General features: G+C 34.3%; 1 protein-coding gene across 1 annotated transcript in view; it reads left to right on the top strand.

Annotated features, from left to right (window-relative positions):
- The window catches only part of Cep128 (centrosomal protein 128), a 385,475-nt gene that overhangs the window by 339,428 nt on the left and 19,859 nt on the right, over positions 1–26,188 (top strand). Inside the window, exons 24-25 of the mRNA XM_048799524.1 lie at positions 14,261–14,338; positions 16,961–17,074. Of these exons, the coding sequence (XP_048655481.1) occupies positions 14,261–14,338; positions 16,961–17,074 (192 nt within the window). The remainder of the gene's footprint in view (positions 1–14,260; positions 14,339–16,960; positions 17,075–26,188) is intronic.

Below are 26,188 nucleotides of genomic sequence, written 5' to 3'. Positions count from 1 at the left end.
TTTTTTTTTTTTTTTTTTTTTTTTTTAATTTTCTTCTCACAAGTATTGATTTCTTTTCAAGATCTTCCTAAAGCAAATTTCTTTGTTTTTAAAAGAGAGGAGAACTCATTCTGTCTTACAGATATGTGTTAGATTTTGGTCATTTTATTTTCTTGAAAATTTTTTCTATTTCATTTCTTTGAAATTATTGTATCATTATTTATCATTTGTTCCTAACTATATTAGAAAAGAATCACATGGATTGTTGATAGAGTGAAATAAATCATTACTACTACATAATATTTCCATTTTATTATCATGTTGCCCAAAGTATGTCAAAAACTATGAAGGACATGAATGAGACTTTGCTCTACTTGCAAGCCAGCAACTTAGTCTGTCACATTTTCATGGCTGCCGGCAAAAGGTAGAAGACAAGGGCACAACGGCCAGCATGAACTTAACCTTCCCACTGGTTGCCTTCCACTCCAAGTCCTCAAGAATCATAGGAGGTGGCTCAGCTAGGTGATGCACACACAGTAAAATTCTATGAAGTTTATGAAACCCCCATTCTTTTATGGGGGTTTGTATGTGTTTTCATTCTCACTTTGTATGGGGGCTCCAAGTAATTGTGTAACCAACTTTTGTCTCAGGGAAAGACACTATCTCCATCTTCCAAGGCTATTTGCGCTACAGATATTCTTTAAAAGCCAGCCTTGGACAAAAGCTATCAAGACATGCAGCAGTGTCATGAAGAAGTACTTCCCAACAAAATATTATATTGTCACTTTTTGTAATATGCTTAAATTCTTGTTTAAAATTTTATTCTTATTTTCCTATCCCTTTATTTGCCTCTAACTTATTCATCGAATGACTAAAATGTAAAAAGAAAAAAAGAACATTCATTGGACCTGAATAGTAAACGATGATGGTAATTTTTTAAAAAATATTTTATTGGTCATTGATGGGCATTTATTTATTTATATGTGGTGCTCACACATGCTAGGTAAGCACTCCACCACTGAGCCACAACCTCAGCCTGTAGGCTAATTTTCCTAACATACTAAGAATTAAACAACATTATGATCCAGTTCCTGGGAACAAACTGCCACTCTGTATTCCCATGCTTTGTTTGTTTGTTGTTGTTACAAATGAATCTTCAGTGGTTTCCATAATGTGCCAATTGTAACTAACTTCTTCAAGTGATACTACAGTAAATATGATCCAGTTTTGCTTATCAACAGACGGCTTAGTTACATCTCCAAACACTTCCTTTAAAGCACTGAGTTTTCTTTAAGTTTTAGTAGAGTAAGAACACATACAAAGCAGTGCTCTGCATGATTGAGCGGTGCAGCTCAGGTACCCACCTATATCTACACCTTCTTAGAAACAACATAGAACAGTATGTTGCACCTTTGGTGTCCAGCTGCATTCTGGGACCAAGGAAACAAGATAAGTACTCTGAATTTGGTCTAATTAGCACTTTTCAAGACAAGGTGGGGAGCATGAGTCCTCAAAGAAAAAATGGAAGACCGTTCTCATTTAATTTGATTTTAGTGTTTGTTGCAACTTCTTTCATTTATGGTGAATTCCAGAATTCCTCACATACCCACATTCATTGGGAAGCATAATTCTCAAATCAAACATAAATTATCTGATCTTTTACATCAGCTGTTTTTTTTAAATGTTGTTGCAATGTATACAGTTACTAGATGACTGAGAAGCAGTTGTAGCACCAAATTCAATAAATATTATTGAGTAATAATAAAAGGTTACGTTAAGTTTAGATGAGATCATGGGTATATAACCCAATGATGGGTTTGATTTCCAGTTCCACATGGAAGGGAAAGATACTAGAGAGATGATTTCTTTCCCACACTTGTGTGAGGATACAGCAAGAAGATGGCTGTCTATAAGCCAGGAAGTGGGCCCTCACCAGACATGGAATCTGCTGGAACCTTAATCTTAGACTTCCCAGTTTCTTACTGTGAGAAATAAATATTTATTTTTTGTCACTCAATCTATAAAATCTTTGTTATAGCAATGTTTTTGTTAAAGAACTCTTCTGCTTGAGAGTTCTCAAGTTAATTAAAAAAACAAATAATGAGAAATAATATACCATATGCACATGTGTTTATTTATCTATTCATGTCTATTTCCCTAAAAAATTCATTTTCATTCAAGAACCCAAACAATATCCTTAAACTAAATCTGGTCAGCTTTAGCAGAATGACATCTGGTATACTGGCAGTATAGATTTGATATGCATATAGTAGGTGCTTAGTAAGTGCTTGTTGAGTAAAGGAACGATGATGTCCTATCCAGTGTCTGTGTAATGAGTTTCTGTGAAATCCTCTGTAGTTTCCAGAGCATTGCATATTTTCTAGAGTTTTCATTGCATACTTTAAATGTTTAGAGTCATATGGTTTTGGCTACTTCTAGTTTTAATGCATCTAGTAAAGGCTGCAGAACTTGTTCATTTTAGTTGAATATGTTAAAATGCAGTGCGGGTGAGGGGGCCTAAGTTCAATATTTCAAATTGTTTTGGCAAGACAAGCTCCTTTGCATGCCAACCACCAGGCCACAAAGCTTCATTGTTGTCCAGCTGAATGAATGCATGGCTTTCATTTGAAGGGAGGAAAATACTTTCTAGAAATTGAAGTTCCAGGAAAACAATTGGTTGCAGCAAATGTCAGATGAATTTGCCCACCAAATAACACTGGCAGCTGTATTATGCCCACGAATCCAATAGCAAGCCACCTTCTTGCTGTTTTCATAATCCATCTTTCTTAGTGAATGGTTGAAAATTCAATACCTGGCTCTCCAGAACCCTGTCTGTTCAGCCTTTGGGACCTAGCTTAACAGAGCATCTCAAACATACTAATAGTTCATTTTCATATTAGCCATTTAGATGAGAAACCTGCCAAATTGTATCACTTCAATAACAAATTATTGGTACTTTGAGCCAAGAATGGTCTGGTAGTAAGGATTCCTTAAATGATAGTTCAGTTGAATTTCTGATCATTTAAAAATATATCTGATAGGCTATGCTTCTGTCTACCTTGACAGCAATGACAGGAGAATGCTTTGTACAAAATCCAAAAAACTGTTACGTAAATATTGTTATATATATATTATATTGTCACTTTATGTAATATGCTTAAATTCTTGTTAAAAATTTTATTCTTCCTATCCCTTTGTCTCTGACTTATTCATCGAATGACTAAAATGTGAAAAAAATAGAAGTATTCTAAAAAGGATTAATTATGAAAGCAAACTTTAAAAAAATATAGGCAGAGTTGATCTCAGTTATTTTCTTAATTAAGTCTCAAACTCACAATGATAAAAATAAAATACCTTGCCTGATTTCTATTTAGATCTGATCTGCCTGTCACCAGAAACTCATCCATATAGGGGGATTAACTGTTCACATGCTCTTTCAACATCCAAGTCCAGTGTGTGGAGTAATGGAAAATGATTAATTTGTTTTGTCATTCTCTTTGAGAACACAGAACACCTCTTAAAAAGAAAATAACCCTTTATTTTGAAAACAGAGATTAATTACCCTCACCTCACCAAAGTTCTTTTAAGTAAATTAGCCTGGACCTTACCTCAGCCAGAACAATTATCTTTCCTTATCAGTGTTCTGCATCAGAACCCTCTGCTCCATGTTAAATATGGACAAGACAAATGTGATTCCTACTTTTGCATGTGTTGGGGCCCTGGGGACAAGGACTTTTCAGTTTTCAGGAAAATGATGAGTATTTCTCAGTATCTGGCCTGTGCTGGGTGTCCCCACCATTGTCCAGAATGACTAACCTGTACTCCTCCACAGGAAGCAGGTTGTAATTCAAATCATGCACTTCCTGCACCACCTCATTAGGTCCACCAAAGACCTTCTCATGTTCCTTCTTCAGCTCAATCTAGGTTGTTTAATTCAACTATATTGTCCCTTCATTTTTCTTCCAGCTCTTTTATTTTTATTCTTTTAGATTTTAAATCTATTTAGAAATATTTTCTGTCTCAAAGTTTTAGAATTCTATATTTAAAAAAATAATTTAGCTATGTTTTTTCACCAATACCTAAGTTCTAAATGTATCTTTATTTATCTTCGTGATGAGATAGCTGAAATTTATCATGTGCAATACGCCCAGCACTAAAAATATAGAGGAATGTATAGACCTGCCTTTAAGGAATTTGTAGTCTATTGGAGACAAGTAAACACACAGTTATGAAATTATTTCGCACAGGATGGGGGATATACCTGTGCACAGGAACCACTGAAATGGACACCTAATTCAGTTTGGGGGAAAAGTTCACAGAATAATAACTAGTATTATTGTTGTAATAATAACTAGTGTTTATTGCCTGCTTGCTACTGCCAAGATTTGCTCTAAGTATTTTGTATGTGTTAATGTATTTGATCCTTACAACATCTCTACACAACCAGTATTACTATCATATCTATTTATAAATGAGGAAACAGCCCGGGTGCAGAGGGATCGTTGGGAACATCCCTAAGGACACATAGCCAGTAAGTGACTAAGCCAGTATTTAAACTCAGGCTGACCAGCTCAGGAACCCATGCTTTTAAATGCCGTGTTAGAGGAGGTAGCAGCCAAGCCAAATCTTGCAGAAGGAGAATCAGAAGCTAATTTAAGCTGTGTATAGAGAACATTCCAGACCATGGACCTTGCATTCAAAGTCATGACAAAACCTTTCAGGAGAGAAGCAAAAGTATGGAATAATATTTATGGCAATAGAACCAGAAGCTAATTGGCAGTATTTAGATAAGGGGGAAATTGTGAAGTCAGTTTTTTGTTGTTGTTGCTAAGTCAGTTTAAAAGTGGAAAAAATGAAAAGCAAGTCCTTTGCCTACTTTTGGAAGCATCTTTTCTAAAAATATAAAATGACAAATATTTGGAGTTGGTAATTTGATGGGGCAAACACCCAAGAAGACAAAAATGTCTTTTTTCCTGTTTTTCTTACATAGTTATTAGTTTTACCTTCTGCCATAGAAGAGTGAAGATTTTTCCACCCCACAGGTGTTCTTGGGTAAATAACTCCAAGAATCCCAGAGTCAGATTTCTCCTTATTTTCCTTCTTCTTTATAATACTTTTTTTTTTACATTTTTTACAACATTTTAAGCTTAAAAAATCTGACCTCTGCGTAATATAGGAAGAAGTTAAAGCTACGGTGGATTAAGGTTAGAGTCAAAAAGTTATTAGAAATGTTCAGATCCTAATTTCCCATTTTCCAGATTTGGAAACTGAGATTGAGGCATTAAATAATTTGCCCAAGTTCATACAACTATTTATGTCAAAACTGAGATGTAACTTTGTATCTCCTTGTTTCTAATCACTGTTCCTTTTTACTTTTATCTTGCTGCCTGCCCTTAAACAGAAGACTACCATAAGTAAATACCAGAGTATCATGTGGACATTTAGGACATTTCAGAAGCTTGTAGTCAGAAAGCATGTTCTTGGGTTGTAAGAATATTTGGAGTGAATCAGTAGTATTTGGTATGGTGCCCTTGGCCTTCTCGAGATTCAGTTTGTTATCCCAGTCCATGTTTCATAGAGCTGTACCCCTGTGGCCTCTTGAGAAGAGGCTCAGAATTTCCGCTGTTTAATAATTCCCCAGCCTGAGAATGAGATGTCCGTCTTGTCTCTCCTCAGTACTCCTGAAGTTCATAAATTCAAAAGCAAAGGTTGAGGTGTAGCTCAGCAGTAGAACACTTTCCTCGGATGTCCAAGGCCCTGTGCTCAATCCCTAGAAAGGAAGGACAGAAGGAAACATGTAATAGTTACACAATAAAATAAAAATAAAATTCCAAACTCTAGAAATTCTTCTCATGACTTGAGGTAAAGGATTAGCAGTCTGTACTTAAAATACTATCTAGACGGTTCCTTTTAAGATACAAGGGGGACAAATGAATGTCAGTAGAGGGGGCAGAGAGAGAAGAGGGGAGGGGAGGGGAGGGAGGGGAGGGGGGATAGTAGAGGATGGGAAAGGCAGCAGAACACAACAGACACTAGTATGGCAATATGTAATTCAATGGATGTGTAACTGATGTGATTCTGCAATCTGTATATGGGGTAAAAATGGGAGCTCATAACCCACTTGAATCAAAGTGTGAAATATGATATATCAAGAACTATGTAATGTTTTGAACAACCAACAATAAAAAATTAAAATAAATAAATAAATAAAAAGATTCACTTACGTTTAAAAAAAAGAGAGAGAGAGTAAATGAGAACCTCTATTTGAAATCCTTAGAAGACCTTCCAGCTAACTCAGATTAAATACAAAAACTTGCTGGTGGCCTCAAAGGTTTTCTAAGATGTTGTTCCAGGCCCTTGTGCCTCACCGTGTAGTGCCCTCACTGAGCTCCATCATGCCAGCCACACCAGGTTCTTGGCCTTTATTCCTGCAGTGTTCCATGTCTGGCTCTCTCCTCAGGGCCTTTGCCTTTAGTTTTGTTGTTGCTCTTCTTGTTCGTCCCAAATACATTCCCCCAGGGATTCTCACAGCTCAGTTCTGTACTTCATTCTGCTTGAAACCATCTCATCAAAGAGTCTGTCAGGAGCCACCATTGTATCTAGAATAACCATCCTAGCACTCACCCACCACTTTCCCTTGCTTTTTAAATTCTTCAGAGCATTATGTTAACCTCTTGTGAATTTTTTTATTCCCCAATAAAATATAAGCTCCATGAGGAGATTTTTGTCTTTTTTATTCACCTTCAGAACAATGTCTGATCTATAGTAGGTATTCAGTAGTAAATATCTGCAAATGGAATAAATATAACAACCTTTACTTCATTGAATAATATTTTATCTTTTTATTCATTTAAGAAGCATTTATTGACTACCTCTTCTGTAACAGACACAGGGCGAAGTGCTGGGAAAATAGTCCCTACCTTCCTTATGCTTCTAACCCAGCATTGAGACAAACATTAATCAAATGTTGCACAAATGTACTAGTCCCCTGACAAGTGATACTAAAGTAAGCTTCATGAAGCAATGGAGAACTCCTTCAATAGAATCAATGAAGGCATGGGAGCAATTGAATGATAACAAAAGTTAACCAGTCCCCTCAGGAGCTATGCTTTTTTTTAATACGTAAAGTTTACATTAAAAAAAATGATGGCCAGCATTAGTGATATGCAAACCACCCAAAATATGAGCTGAACTGAAGGGTGAACACAGACTAATATATGATAACATATGTAATATGTTATATATAATATAGCATTATGAGTAGCACTGATGTGGCAGATATATAGGGTGATGTCTAAATTTCCTTCAGGTTTCCTGTATGCTTGAAAACGCTCATATTGTTGGGGGGAATGTTAAGCAGTTAAGGAAACTGGAGGGGACATTCTCCACTGAGGGCACAGTATATACAGAAGAAATTTATATGCCATTACACTTCTTTTATGCTTTAGATGATGTCTATAGAATGGTAAATGCATATCTAAATATTGGATATAGTTTTAATGAAGTTTATCTTGTTTCTGTTTTGTATTCTCTTGACTAGTTTTTATTAGCTGTAATTTTAGATAGTCACTGAGCTCTTCTTTTCTATTTGAAAGTTACCTAGAGTAGACCTCAGAGATTCAGCAGTTTTTAAAATACCTGCTATTTGGAAAGTATTTGACAATTCTCCAGCATTTTCAAATTCACTCTCTTACTTAATAATCAGTTACCTTGTGGAAGTAGTCCATCACTATTTATTCCCATTTTGCAAATAAAATATTGAAGCTTAGAAGGACAAGGCAAAGTGATAGTCCCCTAACCACAAAATGCAAGTAAGTAACATTACTGGAACTTGAATATCCACAGATTGGGGTTGCTGATTTCCAGTCACCTCACCAATATTCCTCATCAGACAACTGGAAAGTCATGTCTCAGCCCAGTGCATCCAGAAGCGTAGTTTCTTTATCTGCCGCCTAACCAGAATCTCTAACCTCAGTCTTGTTCAAGAAGCCCTTTGGACTGTTTACCCATCATGAACACACAAAACTGTATTTATTTTGTTCTGATTTTTTGCAAATGATCGCTAATTTTTTTTCTCCTGTGAGTACATTTTAGTTCCAATTTTAAAAAATAAAATGATTTCCATTAAACAAATTATAGACTTCAAGACCCTTGTAAAACATTTGTGAGCACCTAGTATTTTGCTCAGCACACAGAGAACAGTAACCTAGTTTCCCTTTATTCTTGTGTGAGCAAAACAAAACTTCCAAATCAGTCATTTGCAGAGATTACTATATCTTTTTAAGATAATAGTAAGATATCAGAATGAGCATAATTTGTAATTTGATTATGTCTAGAAATAAGAAAACAATTATCTTGAATGGCAGATTCCATGTTTTAAATGTCTCTCTTTTAAAAAAAAATGTTGTTGTGAATGAAAGTTGAAACGTACCTCAAAAGCCTGCTGAACCCATCTTTCCCAAGGAAGATATGCTACTCGTCTCAAGTTTTAAAAAGGAGAGCTATCACTTTGGGCTATATGAAAATAAATATAATTTGTTGTTGGCAAAAAATTCTTCTAGATTTTTAATCCAAGGATAGACACTGGTGTCATGTTGCCAGGTTAACTGGAATTTTTACCTGATAAGCCTGATGTACCCTTTCACCCCAAGACACACTTCTGTATGGATAACTGATATTTAAACCTCTCTTATAGCATGCAGTCTATACATAGGGACCTCTTATGGTAGTTCAAGAAACCCACACAACTTTCTTCACTGGGACTCTAGAAAGACATGTGAACAACATGGGACTTTGTGGACCAATTCTCTGATACTCTTTGGTTTGGTTCCAGTGAGTGTCTTATAACAGATTGGATGAAAACAGGGCCCTTTAAAGCCAATACAGTGGTACTGGATCAAGTCACCACAAGTGAAAGTCATACAGTCTGTCCTCTTTATGATCTCAGCCTTCCTTTCCTTGAAATGTGTTTTTTCAGATCCTTTCACCACCTTTCAGCCATTTGTCAGGGAGGTTTTGCAGTAAATAGAATTGCATTTTTTAAACCCAAGTAAACTGTCATACCCTTGTTTGTTTTAACATGTGCATTGTGCAAAAAATACATACTTATTTTTAAAATAAAAATATAGATGACATCTCCTTTATTTATCATCTAAACCTCAAAACACATATGATTTCAATAGCACTATAAGAAACTGGTATTTGTGATCTATGAATCTGAAAATAAACAGATGTGTATTTTTGCAAAGAGAAGTATGTATTCTAAAACATGCTTCTGGTTCAATCTGTTCCTTAAATTTTCTCTGTAAGAGACAAGAATCAAAGCAATGCATTCTCCTCTTAAGTTCCTTACATTGCCATACTATATTATTCAATTTCCTTCTAGCTGAAACAAAGGAACATGTAAGGGAGAATGTTTTGTTGTAGACCAGTACAGACTGCTTAACTCCATAGGAGTTTGAAGTGCATTGAAATTTGAAATAGTAAAATCGGCAGCTTATTTGCTCTTGTCAAGAAGCGTATGAACACATCTATAGATGCAAAAGCCACAGAGTCTAACAGACATAATTTCTACATTTCACTGTTGCTTCCACCACTTGATCTTGCCTTTAGTATAGAAAAAATAAATCAAACGGCAAACTTTTGCTTCTGGGTTTTCAGTAAAGAGGTCAAAATTCTTGGGTTTATTAGAACATGTTAACTCTGCTTTTGTCTTTATTAGCCAGGGTGGAGGAACTTTTTACAGGCTGTGCTAGTGCTATATTTTATAAAAACAAAAAAAGGAGATGTTAGTATCATAAAGCTCTTCTTACACTTAGCTTCCTGTGATCATCAGAAAGACTACCCAGACCTCATTTATGTATGTGTGTATGTTTGGATACAAGGTCCTGAGCACACATTCTTAAGCACTGGTGAGATCAAATTCTTAATAGTTTCATCTTAAAACGCCCCCTACAGAAATCAGCCCATCAATGGATTATCTTCAAAGTCTTACTGCTGACAGTTGATAGTAAAAAAGGGACAGGAATTTATTTTATTAAGTCTTCAGTGTTGGGGATGGGGTTGTAGCTCAGTGGTAGCGTGCTTGCCTAGCATATGTGATGCACTGGGTTTGATTCTCAGCACCACATACAAAAAAACAAAGGTCCATCTCAACTAAAAAATATTTTTTAAAAAGTCTTTGGTATTACTGCTTCCAGTTTCTATCTACTCCTTTTTAGTTTGATTTGTCATGGTTTGTCTAATTATATAATAAGACCTTGCCACTTCTCCATTCAGACAGCTTGAATTTGCATCTCAGTTTTACCACAATGTGACTGAAGAGTTATTTACCCCAGGTTCTCAATCACCTCATCTGTATAATAGTGATGATAGTAATATATACCTCACATAATGGTGTGAGGATTAAGAAATAGATTAAAAATATAATTCCATTTCGAATTACATTTTTGTGGTTTGGTTGTTGTTGATATATATATATATATATATATATATATGCATGCTGCTAAACAGGATTAGGGTTAATGGATCCTTAGCTTTGCCAGTGTTTCCATGCCATGGAAGTTGCTCTTCAAGCTTCTGAGATAAACCAGAAACACACAAAGCAATGGTTCTTTATGAAACAGAGTCTTCACTGTGAATTTTTCTTTGTTTTCAGATTTGGTATGACATTGAGTACCTTCTAATGTTTTCAGAGCAGAAACATGTTTTAGACCATTTCGGTTGGCATTTAATTTATTCTAGAAAAATGAATTAAGATAATTAAATTCAGAGGAGGGAAGTTCTGGGGAGTGATGTTGGCCAAATTATATTGTCACATATGTTCATGTACAAATATATAACAACAAATTCCATCATTATGTAACAATTATAATACATCAATAAAAAATGTGGAAAAAATTAAATAGAAATTAAGCACTCTGTCATTTGTTGTTGCCATTACTGAAATATACTTGAAAAATTTTTCCCTTAAGTGTAACAGAAGGGACTTGTCTATGCTCTTTAAAGTATTAGGCAGAAAAAATTAACCAAATTAAAAAATTTTAAAAATTTTTCTACAAGAGATGTTTTCCCTAGGAAATAATATGATATTCATGGAGTCTTTGAAATCCAACAGGTTCCTTATTTTAGAATGTGTACCTATGGATCTTGTTCCTATAGCAGTGTTAGTTTTGGGAAAAAGTGAACTTGAGGTGACATGTAATGTGATGAGATTCTAATCACAGAACTCCAGCCAATATCACATTAAACAACCACAACAAAAAAGAGTGGAAGTATGCATATTCTTAAGTATTTATGCCAAAGTGGTGATTTTATGTTTCTGTGTACAGAGAGAGAGTAAAAGTACTCCCCAAATTCACTTACTCATCAAATGTATTGTGAGAGCTGAGATGCCCCAGACCTGGACTCATTATCTTCATCACTTCATGTCTTATTGTTATAGATGCCTTAGAAATCTCAGCCAGTGTGTGTGTGAAATTCATTTAGAATAAATGCAGTTCACTTTATTTATTTGTATAATTTGTACATCTTTTACATATGCATTTTTTTCTCCCTCCCCCAGTAAGTCAAAAGTTCCTGAAGAATAGGAAATGTGTCATCATTCAATGATACCTAAAATACACATTTGTTGTCAGTTGATTGACTAGACTAGAATGAAGTCTGGGGACCAGATAGTATTTTTGATATTGAGGAAGATATTTAGAACATATAAATGGAATATAAAATAAACCACAACTGAAATAAATGATGAGAAAGTATAAAGATCAATTAACGGAGACATTAGGGGAGTATAGGAAAGGGGAGTATGAAAATCACTTAAGAAAGAAGGAACCAAGGAGTTTCAAGGTTCACTCACAGAAAGGTAGCCATTTGAATATACATCCAAAAATATAATAAAATGGGAAGACAGAATGTGAACATGTGCAAGCCAAAATGATTTGATGTAGTCACTTTAATGGAAAATTTTGAGCAATACATTTGCATAACATGCTGGGTTTTATAGTGGGGAAAGAGTCATTTGCTTATCTTGAAAAGAAAATAAGTTTAGTACTTTACCCAGATTCAGAGGATCACTTCTGAATGAGAAAAATTATGAGATGAAAAAAGGAAATAAAGTTTTAATACAACAAGTCTATTAGAGTATGTGCTTATGAAGACGATTTTAGTCAATGCACAAAGTTTTGCTTTAAAATCATCAGGGCGTTGCTTTGTACTTAATTGTTCAAGGGCCAATATAATTCTTTCAAATATTTTGTTATTTAAATAAGCGTAGCATATATGGTAGCTAAAACTACCTGCTCTCCTAAATCTGCATGTTGTGGACTATATTAAGAAATGTCATTTTGATGAATCTTTCCTACACATGAACAAATTAAATGAAGTCATTTAAAATGCATAGTAGTTTAAGTGAGTACATGCAGCAGAAAGACTAGCAATGATATAAATGTTAAGCAGGAGGAACAAAATACTAAATCCTCTAAATAGACCTTGAAAAAGAAGACTTTTTGAACTTCAAGAAACAGCACCTACAATTTTCTATTCAAAATTGCAAAGGGTATTTGTGGTCTTTTTAAAATTTGTAAGTGACAAAGTAGCTATACCTCCAAGTTACAGAACACTGAGAGTGGTAAAGTATCTCAGAACTGAAAAGGTAGAACCCAAGTACCTGTAAAGAAGATGATAATGGAAAGCAAACATCATTCTGCAGAATTCCAGAAAGGCTTTTGAATTGAAGTAACTGGTACAATTTCTGCAGAAAGAGGAGGTGGAAATTGGCACATTGAAAGTTTCTATGACAAAGAGACCTTTAACTTCCTATCTCCATCCCTGCCTGTACCAAAACCCTGTGGGATGTAGGTGGTATATGCTCAGAAGAAATTGAGTCTCTGGATTGGAGATGGCAGACAAAGAATAGCATCTCTCTGGAGGGAGATAGGGGATTTCAGATAGGAAGGTTAAACAAAAAAATCTGAACTCCCCTTGAGAAAAACAATCTTATATACTCATAAATTAGATCCCATCCACCTAATAAAAGTTTACCACCAAATTAGCCTACACTTTGTTTAATACTAGTCTAGATGAAATGAAATTATTTATGATAATGTTGTACTATGTTTTGGTAAGTAAAAAAAACTCTGAAATCATCCTATAGCTTAACAAACTAGAAGTTGTCTCATTACCATGAAATCCAGTATGGCATGCAGCTTTCCTCTGTGTCATTTGGAGCATGCAGAATCTTGATGTCCTCGTGGCAGAAGGTGGGATGACAGATGGAGCCCACAGATTCTTAGTTGCCTCAGTCCAGAAGTGATACACTCAGAGTCCTTCATCTAGAACCATTCACCAGGGAGATGTCAGAGAACATGAAACTTTGGGTGGCTGCTGACTTCTCTACAACTCTGCAGAGTTATGCCCTTGATCTTGCAGGACACTCACTTTCTTCTCATTGATCAGACATGGGCCTTACTGTTAATTTCATTGAAAAATTACAATTTGTTTTAAATTCAAAATCTAACACTTGATGCCTAATATGTTCTGAACAGGAGTAAGAATACAGAGATACATACATGTTATACCATCTTAGGTCTCAAGGTTATTCCACCACTTACCCTCTTATTTCACATTGGCTTTGAAATTATTTCCAAATCATTCCCTCTTAATGCTTATATTGGTGGACATAACAGGACCAGCTAATCAAAGATTGTATAATAAGTTCCTGATTTATAATCAGCAGGATCTTGTGTCCCTGTTGAAAATATTCAATTTCAGATATTTCTCCTGTCTTTTTGAGAACTGCTTCCCAATTCCTTTTTAACCAAAATAATTGTTGAGAACTCTTCTTCTTCATAATGATAATACTTGAGGATCTCTAATATGCTTTATAGATAAGTAAGTGCAAATTCATCTATTTCTTAGTATTACCTTGTGGTTTATTTCTGATGCTCACTGAAGCAGGTTTGTAAATTAATAAGAATATGAAATGCTCTATAGAAAGTTTAATAGCCTATCAGTTGAAAGCAATTATCCAGAAAGAGTTTTTATATCTGAGTCAGATTTGCAAATGCATCTCATATACTTTTTGAAAGGAAATAATTCTTTTGATTTAAAAAGATATATTTATCTTGGAAATACAATATTATTAGATCTGTTTTTATTTGACCCTCTAAATCTGTAGTTTGGTCTGCTCATACCAGTGGTACATCTCATTTTTAATGTACAGATTATGAGAGTATTAATCAATTTTTTATAATGTTTGGTTTCTTTATGTTTTTGCTTTCAGAGTACCCGAGTGGCTTTGGACCATCTGGAGTCTGTGCCCGAGAAACTGAGCCTTCTAGAAGGTTTCAAAGACTTCAGAGTGAGAAAGAGTTGGCTTGTCTTTTTCAGTATATTTATCTGAGTGAGAGCACTTGACATCTTCCTGATGTGCAAAGAAAATTGTAGAAGGGGAGAAGGACCAAAAAATGTTGGGGACTTCTAACAATCTATCTTATCATTTTACTGGCGTTTATAATATCTAGACTGAAAAAAATGAAATTATGTGTTAACAGAACATAGGAAAATAGAGACTTTATCCTCCTACTGGAAGTTCACTTGTCCCCCAAAAAGCTAAACAAGAATTTAGAAAAACCTGATAATTAAAGAGAGTTACACATTACATTGACAATTGGGAACTTTTTAATTTATGAATTATCTTCTTTTTTACAGATTATAGGGCACTATTTGTCCAGAGATATAATAGTTCACAGGTTATCCCTGTGATAAATGAATTTAAATTCACATAGAGTTTTAGATTCCATATCCCATGCTATTTACTAATAGAACTACTAGTATTTCACATCAAGCCAATTAGTGACACGTGAGGGTTTATACACTGTGATTTTTGTTAAGTTCCTCACAGAGGAGAAATGCAAAGCAAGTTTCACTGTAACCTAGTTATATCAGAAGAGGACCTATCTGGAGAAGATCTTCCCGTATCCTCTTAAGGATGCACATGTAATGTACATTTTTGGTGATTTGTAATTTATTTGACAGGGTTGATATGATTTATAGAACATCAATAAATGGCCACAACTAACAATGTGGAGGATTTCCCTTGGGAGACCACACAGCATCTAATTTCACATTTGCCTTAAAAAATAACTTTTTAAGTATAGCTTATATTTAGTTCTGTTTAAACCTAACGTATTACTTGAGAATACAGTGGGTAGGAAGAACATCCAGATCATGCCATATTGATTTACTGGAAGAAGTGATATGATGTGGTTCTCAAAATCTATACCATCTTAAAATTACCTTACAATAGCTTTTGTGTGTGTGTGTGTGTGTGTGTGAATTCAGTAACTAAATATTTTTTAGATCAATCCTAGCTTGACTGGACACATCCTAAAATCTAGACTATTACAAATAGGATAAAACTGTTTATAGTATATTTTATTGAGGTTTTTGATTCATTCTTGAAATATGCTTATATATTATCAATATTATTAAAGTTTTGATTCTTTCTTAAGATATGCTTGTATATTCACTGTCAAAGAATCCTGAAATCACTATTTAAGACCATGTTATTTCTTTTTATCCTTATTCAGTCCATAGCAGGGAATATGTTATACCCATATCTTTTCTCCCTTTTTTTCTGTGCTAGCAGAAGTCATCTAAGAGAACAAAGGATCGGGCAAGAGAGAGTATTGGAAACAGGTGGTACTTTTCACTGAGAAACAGATGCCTGACATATACCAATAAAAACATACAGAATTTAACCTCCAGTAACAGTTCACTGGTTCCCCAGTGATCTTCATTGAACTGAATGTTCCTAAGTACAATTCAAAAGTTGTGTTCATCACTGTTACTGAAAGGTTTATTTTTATTAATTTTTATGCTAAGGGCTAGTAATTATCTACACATCTAGCTTATGTATACACAAACTCATAAAATGCCTTTATAGTAAAATTTCTAGGGAGAATATTTTTCAAAGTTCAGAATTGTACTTTCTGATACATTGAAAGTGAAGTCTCTACCTTTAAAAGGGAAAGGAGTATTATGCACACATATGGCCAGTGTGCATAATATAATAGCACAGACTATTTGGCAAACAACGGCTCAATATGACACATTTTCTTCTAATCTTCAGAGACAAGCTGTATGGGCATTATTTCCTTATTATACAGATGGGGAAACTGAAGCTTGCAGTATATAAACTAGTCAGAAGTGAGATCTAATTCTGTTTTTTGTCTTGCTGCCTCTTAATCTAAAACCCCTTCTGTCTGTCCTCTAAAGCCATCTATATGGGTAAATTAAGTCCATTTACTAAATCAGTTTCATGAGAACAACTTGACATCACCTTAAGTTAAAAATACATAAAGCCTTTAGATTATTAGAGATTGATTATATTTTTCAAATCCCTGAAACTTTCTAAAACTCAATGTGCTGTGAACGAGAGTACAAAGACCGAAGTTATTGTCCTAGTTCATTTCCCTGTTACTTGAATTTCGATGCTTATGAAGACTGAGATATCTTTAAATTTAAAAAATCTATGTAATATAATATTTAAAATATAATGATGTTTATGGAGAAGTGAAATAAAAGGGCTTCAATTTTAAAGGCAATATCTTTTAAACAAGGAGAATATTTTGATACCATGTATAATTTTGAAGTATAATATATAACATCCAAAAGTGGTGTGGTAATTCTATCTTTGGGCAGCTAATTGTCACTAACCTTTTTTCCTTTCATCCAATGAATACCAGTCATTTCTAACCGACATACTAACTAGTTTCTAAAAGAATGTAAATAAACAGTCCACACTATCCATTTTCTTTCTTTTTTTTTTTTTTCTTGGTGGTCTCTTTTTCCTTTATGTGCTCTCAAAATGCCTGTGATTGTTTCTTATCTACATATTGATATTTTCTTATTCTAATTTCAAACACTGATTTTTCTTTCACTGACCAATTTAGATCTTTTATTTTTTTTTTCTTTTCAGAATTCCCACAGTTTATGTGAGAGAACTGATGGGAGATACCCTAAATTCAGAATTCACAAAGATCCTTTTCAGCGGCGACAAGAAGATACCAAGTACAGAATGAAAACCCTCAAAGTAATGTTCTTTATGTATATTCTCAGTCTTTAAGCACTATTCCTGTTCAAGCTTACGTCCTCTTAAACAGTCCTCATAGTATTTGTGGAAGGACGCTTTTGAAAGAAAAGATTTTCTTTGATACGTGGAATAGATTTTCAATTCAATGGGATTAGAGAAGAAAAAAAAATCCAAAAATTGTGCCTACAACATTTTGACTGGGAACTAAGCTTTTAGTCTATGACATTGTTACTCAGTAAGTTATTTTTATGGGAATTGATGCTGCTGAAGAAATCATGAGACAGGAAACCCCTAGTCACTTGGTTGGTCAACGTCTTACTATGGTTGACCTCTGTGTGTAAGTCCAGCTTCTTTCAGCCCTCAAATCCCCCATAGATCAACTAATATACAGTCTTTTGTAAGCAATAATCTTCGCATTTCCACTCATTCTTCTCCCAGGTGCATCAACTTAATGCTAATACTTCTGCTTATGATTTGTAAACATGGAATCAACACATAGCAGACTGAGAGGATTTGCCATATTGGCAAAAACCTATCATTCCCTAGGCCTGCCTAATACCCATCTGGGACAGATGGATAAACCCATTTGGCCTTGAAAACTTCTTAGCCTAGAGCCAAGTTTCTCAACTTCAGCATTATGACATTTTGGGTCAGATAAGTCTTTGTTGTAGATACTGTCATATGCATCATATGATATTTAGCAACATCCCTAGAGTCTCCTCACTAGATGCCAGTAACATTCCCTATCCCAAGTTGTGACATCCCATAATACATCCAGACATTGCCGAATGTCCCCTGGAAGGCAAAATTTCCCTGTATCAAGAATACTGACTTAGAGAGAATCAATGTATATTCTAATGTGCACTCCAAGCCAATTACCAAACCCCCCCTCAAAAAAATACTAAAAGCTCTATGGCTTTCTTTATATTGTTACAAGTTTTAATAGTTATGAATATTCAGTATGCTGTATATATTCACTTACTATAGCCAAATACAATTATTTCTAAGAAACTTACTCCCTCCTCTGAATATAATTGGATAGAATGTTCAGTGCTCATTTCCATAAATTCTCTTTAGCATGCTTAAAATGAGCACTATGCTTCCTCCATCCTAAACAAAAATTAACACAATTATGCCACATTATTGATATTTCTACTATGAAGAGGACTTTGTTATGACTTTCTTATAATTTTCTTATGACTTTGTTCCTTTTTATCTTTGGTTTCATAGATTAGTATTATTAGTATTATTAACTAGAGCAGTGACCTTGTTCTCTCTTATGGCAATTTTTTAAGTTCCCTAGATCATCTTCCATCATTCCCAGCAGGTTCCATATGCTCAAGCATTTCTCCTTAAACAGGAATACAACATTTAGGCAACAAGAAGTAAGGATAATTACTAATTATTAAGCATATATTAGAACAAATTACATGAAATCACCTCTTGTAGGTGTTTCATAGCTTGTGTTCATTATTATATTTAATCCTCCCAGCAACCCTATCAGGTTGGGGACATTATTTTTTCTCTCTTTGCTGTTGAAGAAATCAAGGCTGCAGAGTAATTAAATGGTCAAATCAGTATTAAGACCTAACTCTACCTGGTTTCTGTAATCTACATCTTTGAATACTATGCTAATATAATACAAATTTAGATCACAAAGTTTTCTAGACGTGACCAAGTGTAAGACCAAATTTTAATATGTAAAAGTTTTCTCCAAAAATAATAAAAACCCATGAGTTCATCAGAGGTCTGAATGCAAATAGAACATTTAAAATATTATTTTCCTATACACTAGGTTTGGTGTCAGGTGAATCAGTGTTATCTAGTGGCACCTAAAATTGCTATAAATCAATGCAATTTCCATAATAGCATATGGCAAAGCTATGAATGTTTAACATGTTCAGCAAATAATCTCATTGTAGTTCTGTTTAAAATTACATTTGCAGCTAAAGATAAAATCAGGCCTGGTTTGTAAGAGAGGTCAACACTTGGCAAAATGAGAAGCAAGTTTGAAAATTTGCAAAAGGCGATACAAGTATACGATAGAATCAGAAAGCATAGTTTTTGGTGGTGTTATGCTACATTAATACTACTTATACATTTTAAAACGTATTTCTATCTCAGTGACGAGTACATAGACTATCACTAAACATAGCAGACGCTGCCCTGAAATAGTGTGGTAATCCAACACAAAACTCTTGGGAATATCACATATTTTGTAGTCTCTGCAGAGGAAACGTGAGAACCCATTTTTTCCAGTTGTAGACATGAGTGGTCATTTGCTTATATGTTTTTTTATGAAATCAATTACTTAAAGAGACTGAGAAGGAAATCAGCTTCAAAAGAAGCATGTGTTTAGGTACAGTGTGAAAAATCATTTCTTGGCTCTGTGGATAATCAGTAATCTGGTAAATCATCGACATGCTGAAGAAAATGCTACAAATAAGAGAAATTGAAACTCTTTCTACCAAGAGAAAAGATGTCCCATTTACTACAACATCAGTTTCATAAGATAATATTTCAGCAAGTTATTAAATTTTCCCACAATTTTGTTAGAACAGAGTTCAAAGAAAAGGCACATTATAAGAACTGGAGTTGAGAGATTCTGCTGAGAACTGCACGTGGTTTCAGGAAATAAGTTAGTAAAGAATTCTTTTTAACTCAATAAACATACTGTAGCTTTGATGTTGCAAAACACTGTACTAACTATTGGGAGTGGAGATGGGGTATAGGCATATGAAGATGGAGAAAGCGTGATCTTGAAAGATGGAGAATAATTACTTAATCATCTTAATTCTAGCAGATAAATCTTGCATTATTGTTCTAGACCAGAAGTTAGCAAACTGCCCATGGGGTTAAATTTTGTCTACCAACTACTTTTGTAAATAAGGTCTATTAAAATACAACCCACCCACTTATTCACATGTTTTCTATGACTGCTTTTACACTACTTAATTGTAGAATTAAGTAGTTGCAACAGAAACTATGGCCCACAAAGCCTGAAGTATTTATCTGACCATCTGTAAAGAAATTTACCAATACTTGGTCTAGAGAAAGGAAATTGGCAATCTTCTTTTATATATTATATGAAATATTTTCTTTTCCTTATTTACCAAATACTGTCCAAGCCCTTTGGAAAAGCATAAAAGTATCCATCCATTCAATATGTATTTGTTGAGTACCATCTATATGCCTGAAACATTCATGGCATAAAATGCTCAAATCAGTGAGCCCTTTTGGAGTTCCTGTTCCAATCAGAGGATATTCATGTTTGTTGTTATTTTCTGAATATTTATTGGGTTTCTACTAATACACAATGCACTGTGCTAGGGACTCAAGAGAATGGCATAAGAAAAATCACTGCCAACCCTTAGCAGTTTTAAAACCTTCACACAAACAATAGAAGTACAAAGGAGAAAAGGATAAATGTAATAAAGGTGACCCCAATAAACCTCTTTCATGGTTCAGAGAAAAGAAAGATGCTCACAAGGCTTTTGAAAAGAGATTTATAATGACAAAGTGCAGAGAAGTGTTTTATTCACATCTGAATTTGCAAAAGGTCCTTTGTTAGCATTTCAGTTGTAGAAGTCTGCCCATATTGCTGTTGACAGACAAATAATTGTTGGAATAGCAGAACTGTGTTGGCAGCTGGCTTCTTTCATGTTGTTGCTGTTTTTTAAAAAGCACTGAAACATCCAGCATGACCACACAACCATTGGAGAGGACTGGCAAGTGGGCAAGTCAAGTTCTCTTTCAACCCAAGGCTGGAGCTGATCTCATTCACCAAGAATGAGATCACCAGAACACAAATGATCAGATTTCTAGAAACCTGTTGAGATTTTGAGCAGTGCACAAGAAACACAATTATAAGGGCATATTATAAAAATACAATAATATTATGTTGTATTAAGATGGCCAAGCTAATTGAACAAACCCTGATCTAAAAACTTAGATTTAGAATTCAGTTCAAAGCTGAATCTAACGCATTTTCACTGCTTCTCTGTAGACTACAGAAGCATTCATGGCCTCTTTTCCATCCAGCCTAATTGAGTTTCTGTAGGACATACAAGCTCCCTTGCCGTCCCAGCTGTTTCAAATAGAACAAAATGTCCCAAAGTCAGCCAGTAACACAGCATTGCTAATCTGAATTCACAGAGGAGCATGAGTTTGTCCAAGAAATCTCTATTTGTTACCTTTACCAGTACTAAATATATGGTTTTAATTAGCATTGGAATTTTTTAGTAAAATCACAGAAAGCAATTTTTTTCCTATTTTCCTTCCTCCTATAAGGAAAATCATGGTTTTTAACTTCTAGTTGAAGAGTTAGTATGCAGCTGCTTTAAAAAATTTTTTTTAATTTGTTTTAATTATACATGACAGTAGAATCCATTTATGTACTTTGATATGTTATACATAGATGGGATGTTATTTCTCATTTTTCTGAGTGTACATGTTGCAGAATAATATTGGTCATGCAGTCACATATATACATACAGTAATAATGTCTGTTTCATTCTACTATCTCTTCTGTCCCCACATTCCCTCCATTTCCCTCCCATCACTCCCTCTACCTAATCTAAGGTAACACTATTCTTCCCTAGTGCCCCCCACCTTATTGTGAAATAGTATCCATATATTAGAGAAAACACTTGGCCTTTGGTTTTGTGGATTGTCTTATTTCTTTTAGCATAATATTCTCCAACTCCAACTATTTACTGGCAAATGCCATAATTTTAATCATCTTTTTAGCTGAGTAATATTCCGTTGAGTATATACACCACATTTTCTTTTTCCATTCATCTATTGAGGGACACCTAGGTTGATTCCATAGTCTAGCTCTTGTGAATTGAGCTGCTATAAATATTGATGTGGCTGTGTCACTATAGTATGCTGATTTCAAATCCTTTGAGTATAAACCAAGGAATGGGATAGCTGGGTCAAATAGTGATTCTATTCCCAGTTTTCCAAGGAATCTCCATAGTGCTTTCCATATTGCCTGCACCAATTTGCAGTCCCACCAGCAATGCATGAGTGTACATTTTCGCCAACATTTATTGTTGCCTATATTCTTGATGATTGCCATTCTGACAGGAGATAAAATCTTAGAGTAGTTTAGATTTGCATTTCTCTAATTCCCAGAGATGTTGAACACTTTTTCATATATTTATTGATTTTTTGTATTTCTTCTGTAAAGTATCTGTTCAGTTCCTTAGCCCATTTATTGATTGGGTTATTTATTGTTTTCTTATCAGCAAATTTGGTGTTAAGTTTTTTGAGTTCTTTATCTATCCTAGAAATTAATGCCTTATCGGAGGTGTGTGTGGTGAAGATTTTCTCCCAATCTGTAGGCTCTCTCCTCCCTTTATTGTTTCCTTTGCTGAAAAAAAGCTTTTTAATTTGAATCCATTCCATTTATTAATTCTTAATTTTACTTCTTGTGTTTTAGGAGTCTTGTTAAGGAAGTCAGATCCTAGGCCAACAGGGTGAAGATTTTGGCTTATTTTTTCTTCTATTAGGTGCAGCGTCTCTATTCTAGTGCCTAAGACTTTGATTCACTTTGAGTTGATTTTTGTGCAGGGTGAGAGATAGAGGTTTAATTTCATTTTGCTACATATGGATTTCCAGTTTTGCCAGCACCATTTGTTAAATAGGCTACCTTTTCTCCAGTGAATGTTTTTTGGCATTTTTGCAACTGCTTTTTAACAAAGCAGATGCTGCACAGGGTAAGATGAAGTGGGTGAGGATGTCTGGATAATGGCTTTCAGCAGCATTTATGAAGACAGAGATTGCAAAGTCCTTTGTTGTATTTGTTTGAGGTAAGCACATGTGCGATATAAGTAAATGTTTGTCCCTGGAAGTCATTTCTCCCTCATTAAATCTCTCTATGATATATTTATGCCTTGCTTATAGCAATTAATGGCTTTTAGCACTTTCTCTCTCAAGTCAGCTATTTCTAACTTAAATCTTCTACGACAGTGGCTTTGAAAACACACTACACATAACTCCTAGTGAAACTCAAGATTGTAGGTGATGCATAAACATTTTTTATTTTAATGACTATAAAAATATATCAGTAGTGTATTATTCATGTAATTTTACAGATATTTCTTGGAAACAATAGTGGCAATCTTGGGGGAATTTGATGGAGCATTAACCTTATAATACCCCAATTATCTTATTTATAGCCTCTGTTCTCCATGCTCTGATAAGAAATTATATGTGAACTAGTATGCAAATGTATCTCTGTGCTTCCCTCAATCCCAACCAATTTGTCATATTCTTTAGGCCTCTCTTATACAGAGATTAAAAGGTAAATTTGTGTGAGCTTATTAAAGAAAATATAGCTAGAATACCAAAGCTTAGGAAATGCTGTTTTCCTGGACAGTGTGGCATCTTTGATTCCAGAATACACAGAGAATCATACATGTTAAGTTGGTGATTTTTTAAAATAATATTTTTCTAGCTTCATGCTTTCTGGTATTCTAACAAAAATAAAAAATAGTTGTTTATTTTTCCAGCACACCCAAAACTTTGTAAGCAATCAAATCATGAAATCTGAACGGATTTTTGTTCTTTTGAAGTGAACAAGACTAACCTGCTGCCATAATGTTTAGTTGATTTCATCTTGTTCTTTACAAATCACCCAAAATATTGCCAACTGAACGGGGATTTTTTTTCTTTTAATAAAAACTAAAAATAGTAATGGATTAGACTGATTATTAGGATCAGCATGGAACTTAGTTAAGCATATTAAGTTTTAAACCTAATGAGCTCCATTTTACCAACCCTTTTTCTCTTAACAAGTCACTAAATAAATTGCTCAACAGGGACATTAGAAAAGCAAAGATTGTGAAGAAATTCAGAGAGGCCATTTTTAATATCGAATGCAAAATTCTAGGTACTAAAAGTCTAAAACTATAAGGAATATTAGTTAAATGTATTAGTTTTTAATAGGCATGTAATTAATAATATATACACTCAAACAATCATCATTTCCTTTAAAATGCTCACTTTAAGAAAATAAGCAGTGTTTCAAATGAGGCCAGCATTTCTAAAACATCTTATGTTTCTGTCTTTAATTCAGTGGCACGATCTATTGAGTGCTTTTGTTGGCAACAAATTTTTATCTACTGTTAGTAGATTTGGTTTTTGAAAATAAAGTCACATTAAGTCAAATCTGAAGTAGACAGAAAATACATGAAAATGGAATAAAGAGTTTTTTATTAGTGGTTTTCTAGAAATATAAAATTTTATACCATATAATACCAATTAGTAAGGATAAGTGTATTAGTATTATTAGAAAAACTACTGAGCTTCAGATGACCTGATCTAGCACAGTATAGGTTGATAAAATGTAAAATGTTAGAGGACTTAAAGGAGATCTGATCCAGCCCCCTTAATTTCTTACATGAAGAAACAGGATGTGACAGTGTCTCCCATGTCCCAACTTCCACAATTGCAAATTGTAATTTCTATACTTTGATAAAGAGATGATCATATACATTATTGAATGACGAATGGATAGCAGAAGAAATCAGAAATGAAATAAAAAAATATGTAGAGGTAAGTGAGAACAGTGATACAACATATCAAAGTCTCTGGGACACTTTGAAGGCAATGCTAAGAGGAAAGTTCATTGCACTGAGCTCATTTATTAAAAGAATAGAAAGCCAACAAATAAATGACCTAAAAGACCTAGAAAAAAACAAATCAACACCAAAAGCAGTAGAAACAGGAAATAATTGAATCAGAGCTGAAATCCATGAAATTTAAACAAAATAAACAATTCAAAATAATTGACAAAATATAGAGTGGGTTCTTTGAAAAAAATACATAAAATTGATAAACCCTTAGCCCCGATAATGAAGAGACAGAGAGAAAAAACTCAAATTACTAAAAAAAATCATTATAAAAAGAGGAAATATCATAACAGACACTACTGAAATACAGAAGATAATCAGAAACTATTTTGAAAATTTATAGTCCAATAAAATAAAAAGTCTTGAAGACATCAACAAATTTCTAGAGACATATAAACTACCTAAACTGAATCAGGAGGACATATTTGAATAGATCAGTTTCAAGCAATGAAATAGAAGACACCATCAAAAGCGTACCAACCATGAAAAGCCCAGAACCAGACAGATTCTCAGCCGAGTTCTACCAGACCTTCAGAGAAGAATTAACACCAATACTCCTTAAATTATTCATGAAATAGAAAAGGAGGGAACCATTCTGAACTCATTCTGTGAAGCAGCTAGTATATCACCCAGATACCAAAACCAGACAAAGGCACATCAAGGAAAGAAAACTTCAGACCAATGTCTGTTCATAGATGCAAAAATTCTCAATAAAATTCTGGCAAATTGCATACAAACATGTTAAAAAGATAAGGCACCACCATCAAATGGGGATCATCCCGGGGATGCAAGTTTGGTTCAACATACAGAAATCAATGAATGTAATTCACCACATCAAGACTTAAAGACAAGAATCACATGATTATCTCAATAGAAGCAGAAAAAGCAGTTGACAAAATGCAGCATCCTTTATGTTCAAAACAGTAGAAAAACATCATATCTTAATTTTGTAAAAGTTATATAGGCTAACCCAAGGCCAACATCATTCTAAGTGGAAAAAAATTGAAAGCATTTCAAGAACTGGAACAAGACAAGGATGCCCTCTTTTACCACTTTTATTTAACATCATCATTGGAACTCCAGCCAGAGCAATTAGATAGGAAAAAGAAATTAAAGCGATAAGAATAGGAACAGAAGAACTCAAACTATCACTATTTGTTGATGGCATGATTCTATATTTATTTATTTTTTTTTAATTTTTTATTGTGGGTTGTTCAAAACATTACAAATTTCTTGACATATCATATTCCACACTTTGATTCAAGTGGGTTATGAACTCCCACCTTCACCCCATACACAGATTGCAGAATCACATCAGTTACACATCCATTGATTTACATATTGCCATACTAGTGTCTGTTTTGCTCTACTGCCTTTCCCATCCTCCACCCTCCCCCCTCCCCACCTCTCCCCTCCCCTCCCCTCCTCTCTCTCTACCCCCTCCACTGTATAACCCTGAGGGTCTCCTTCCATT

This window comes from Marmota marmota, unplaced genomic scaffold (genome assembly GCF_001458135.2).
Source record: "Marmota marmota marmota unplaced genomic scaffold, marMar, whole genome shotgun sequence".
NCBI classification, from domain to species: domain Eukaryota; kingdom Metazoa; phylum Chordata; class Mammalia; order Rodentia; family Sciuridae; genus Marmota; species Marmota marmota.
This window is presented reverse-complemented; position numbering and strand designations above follow the sequence as displayed.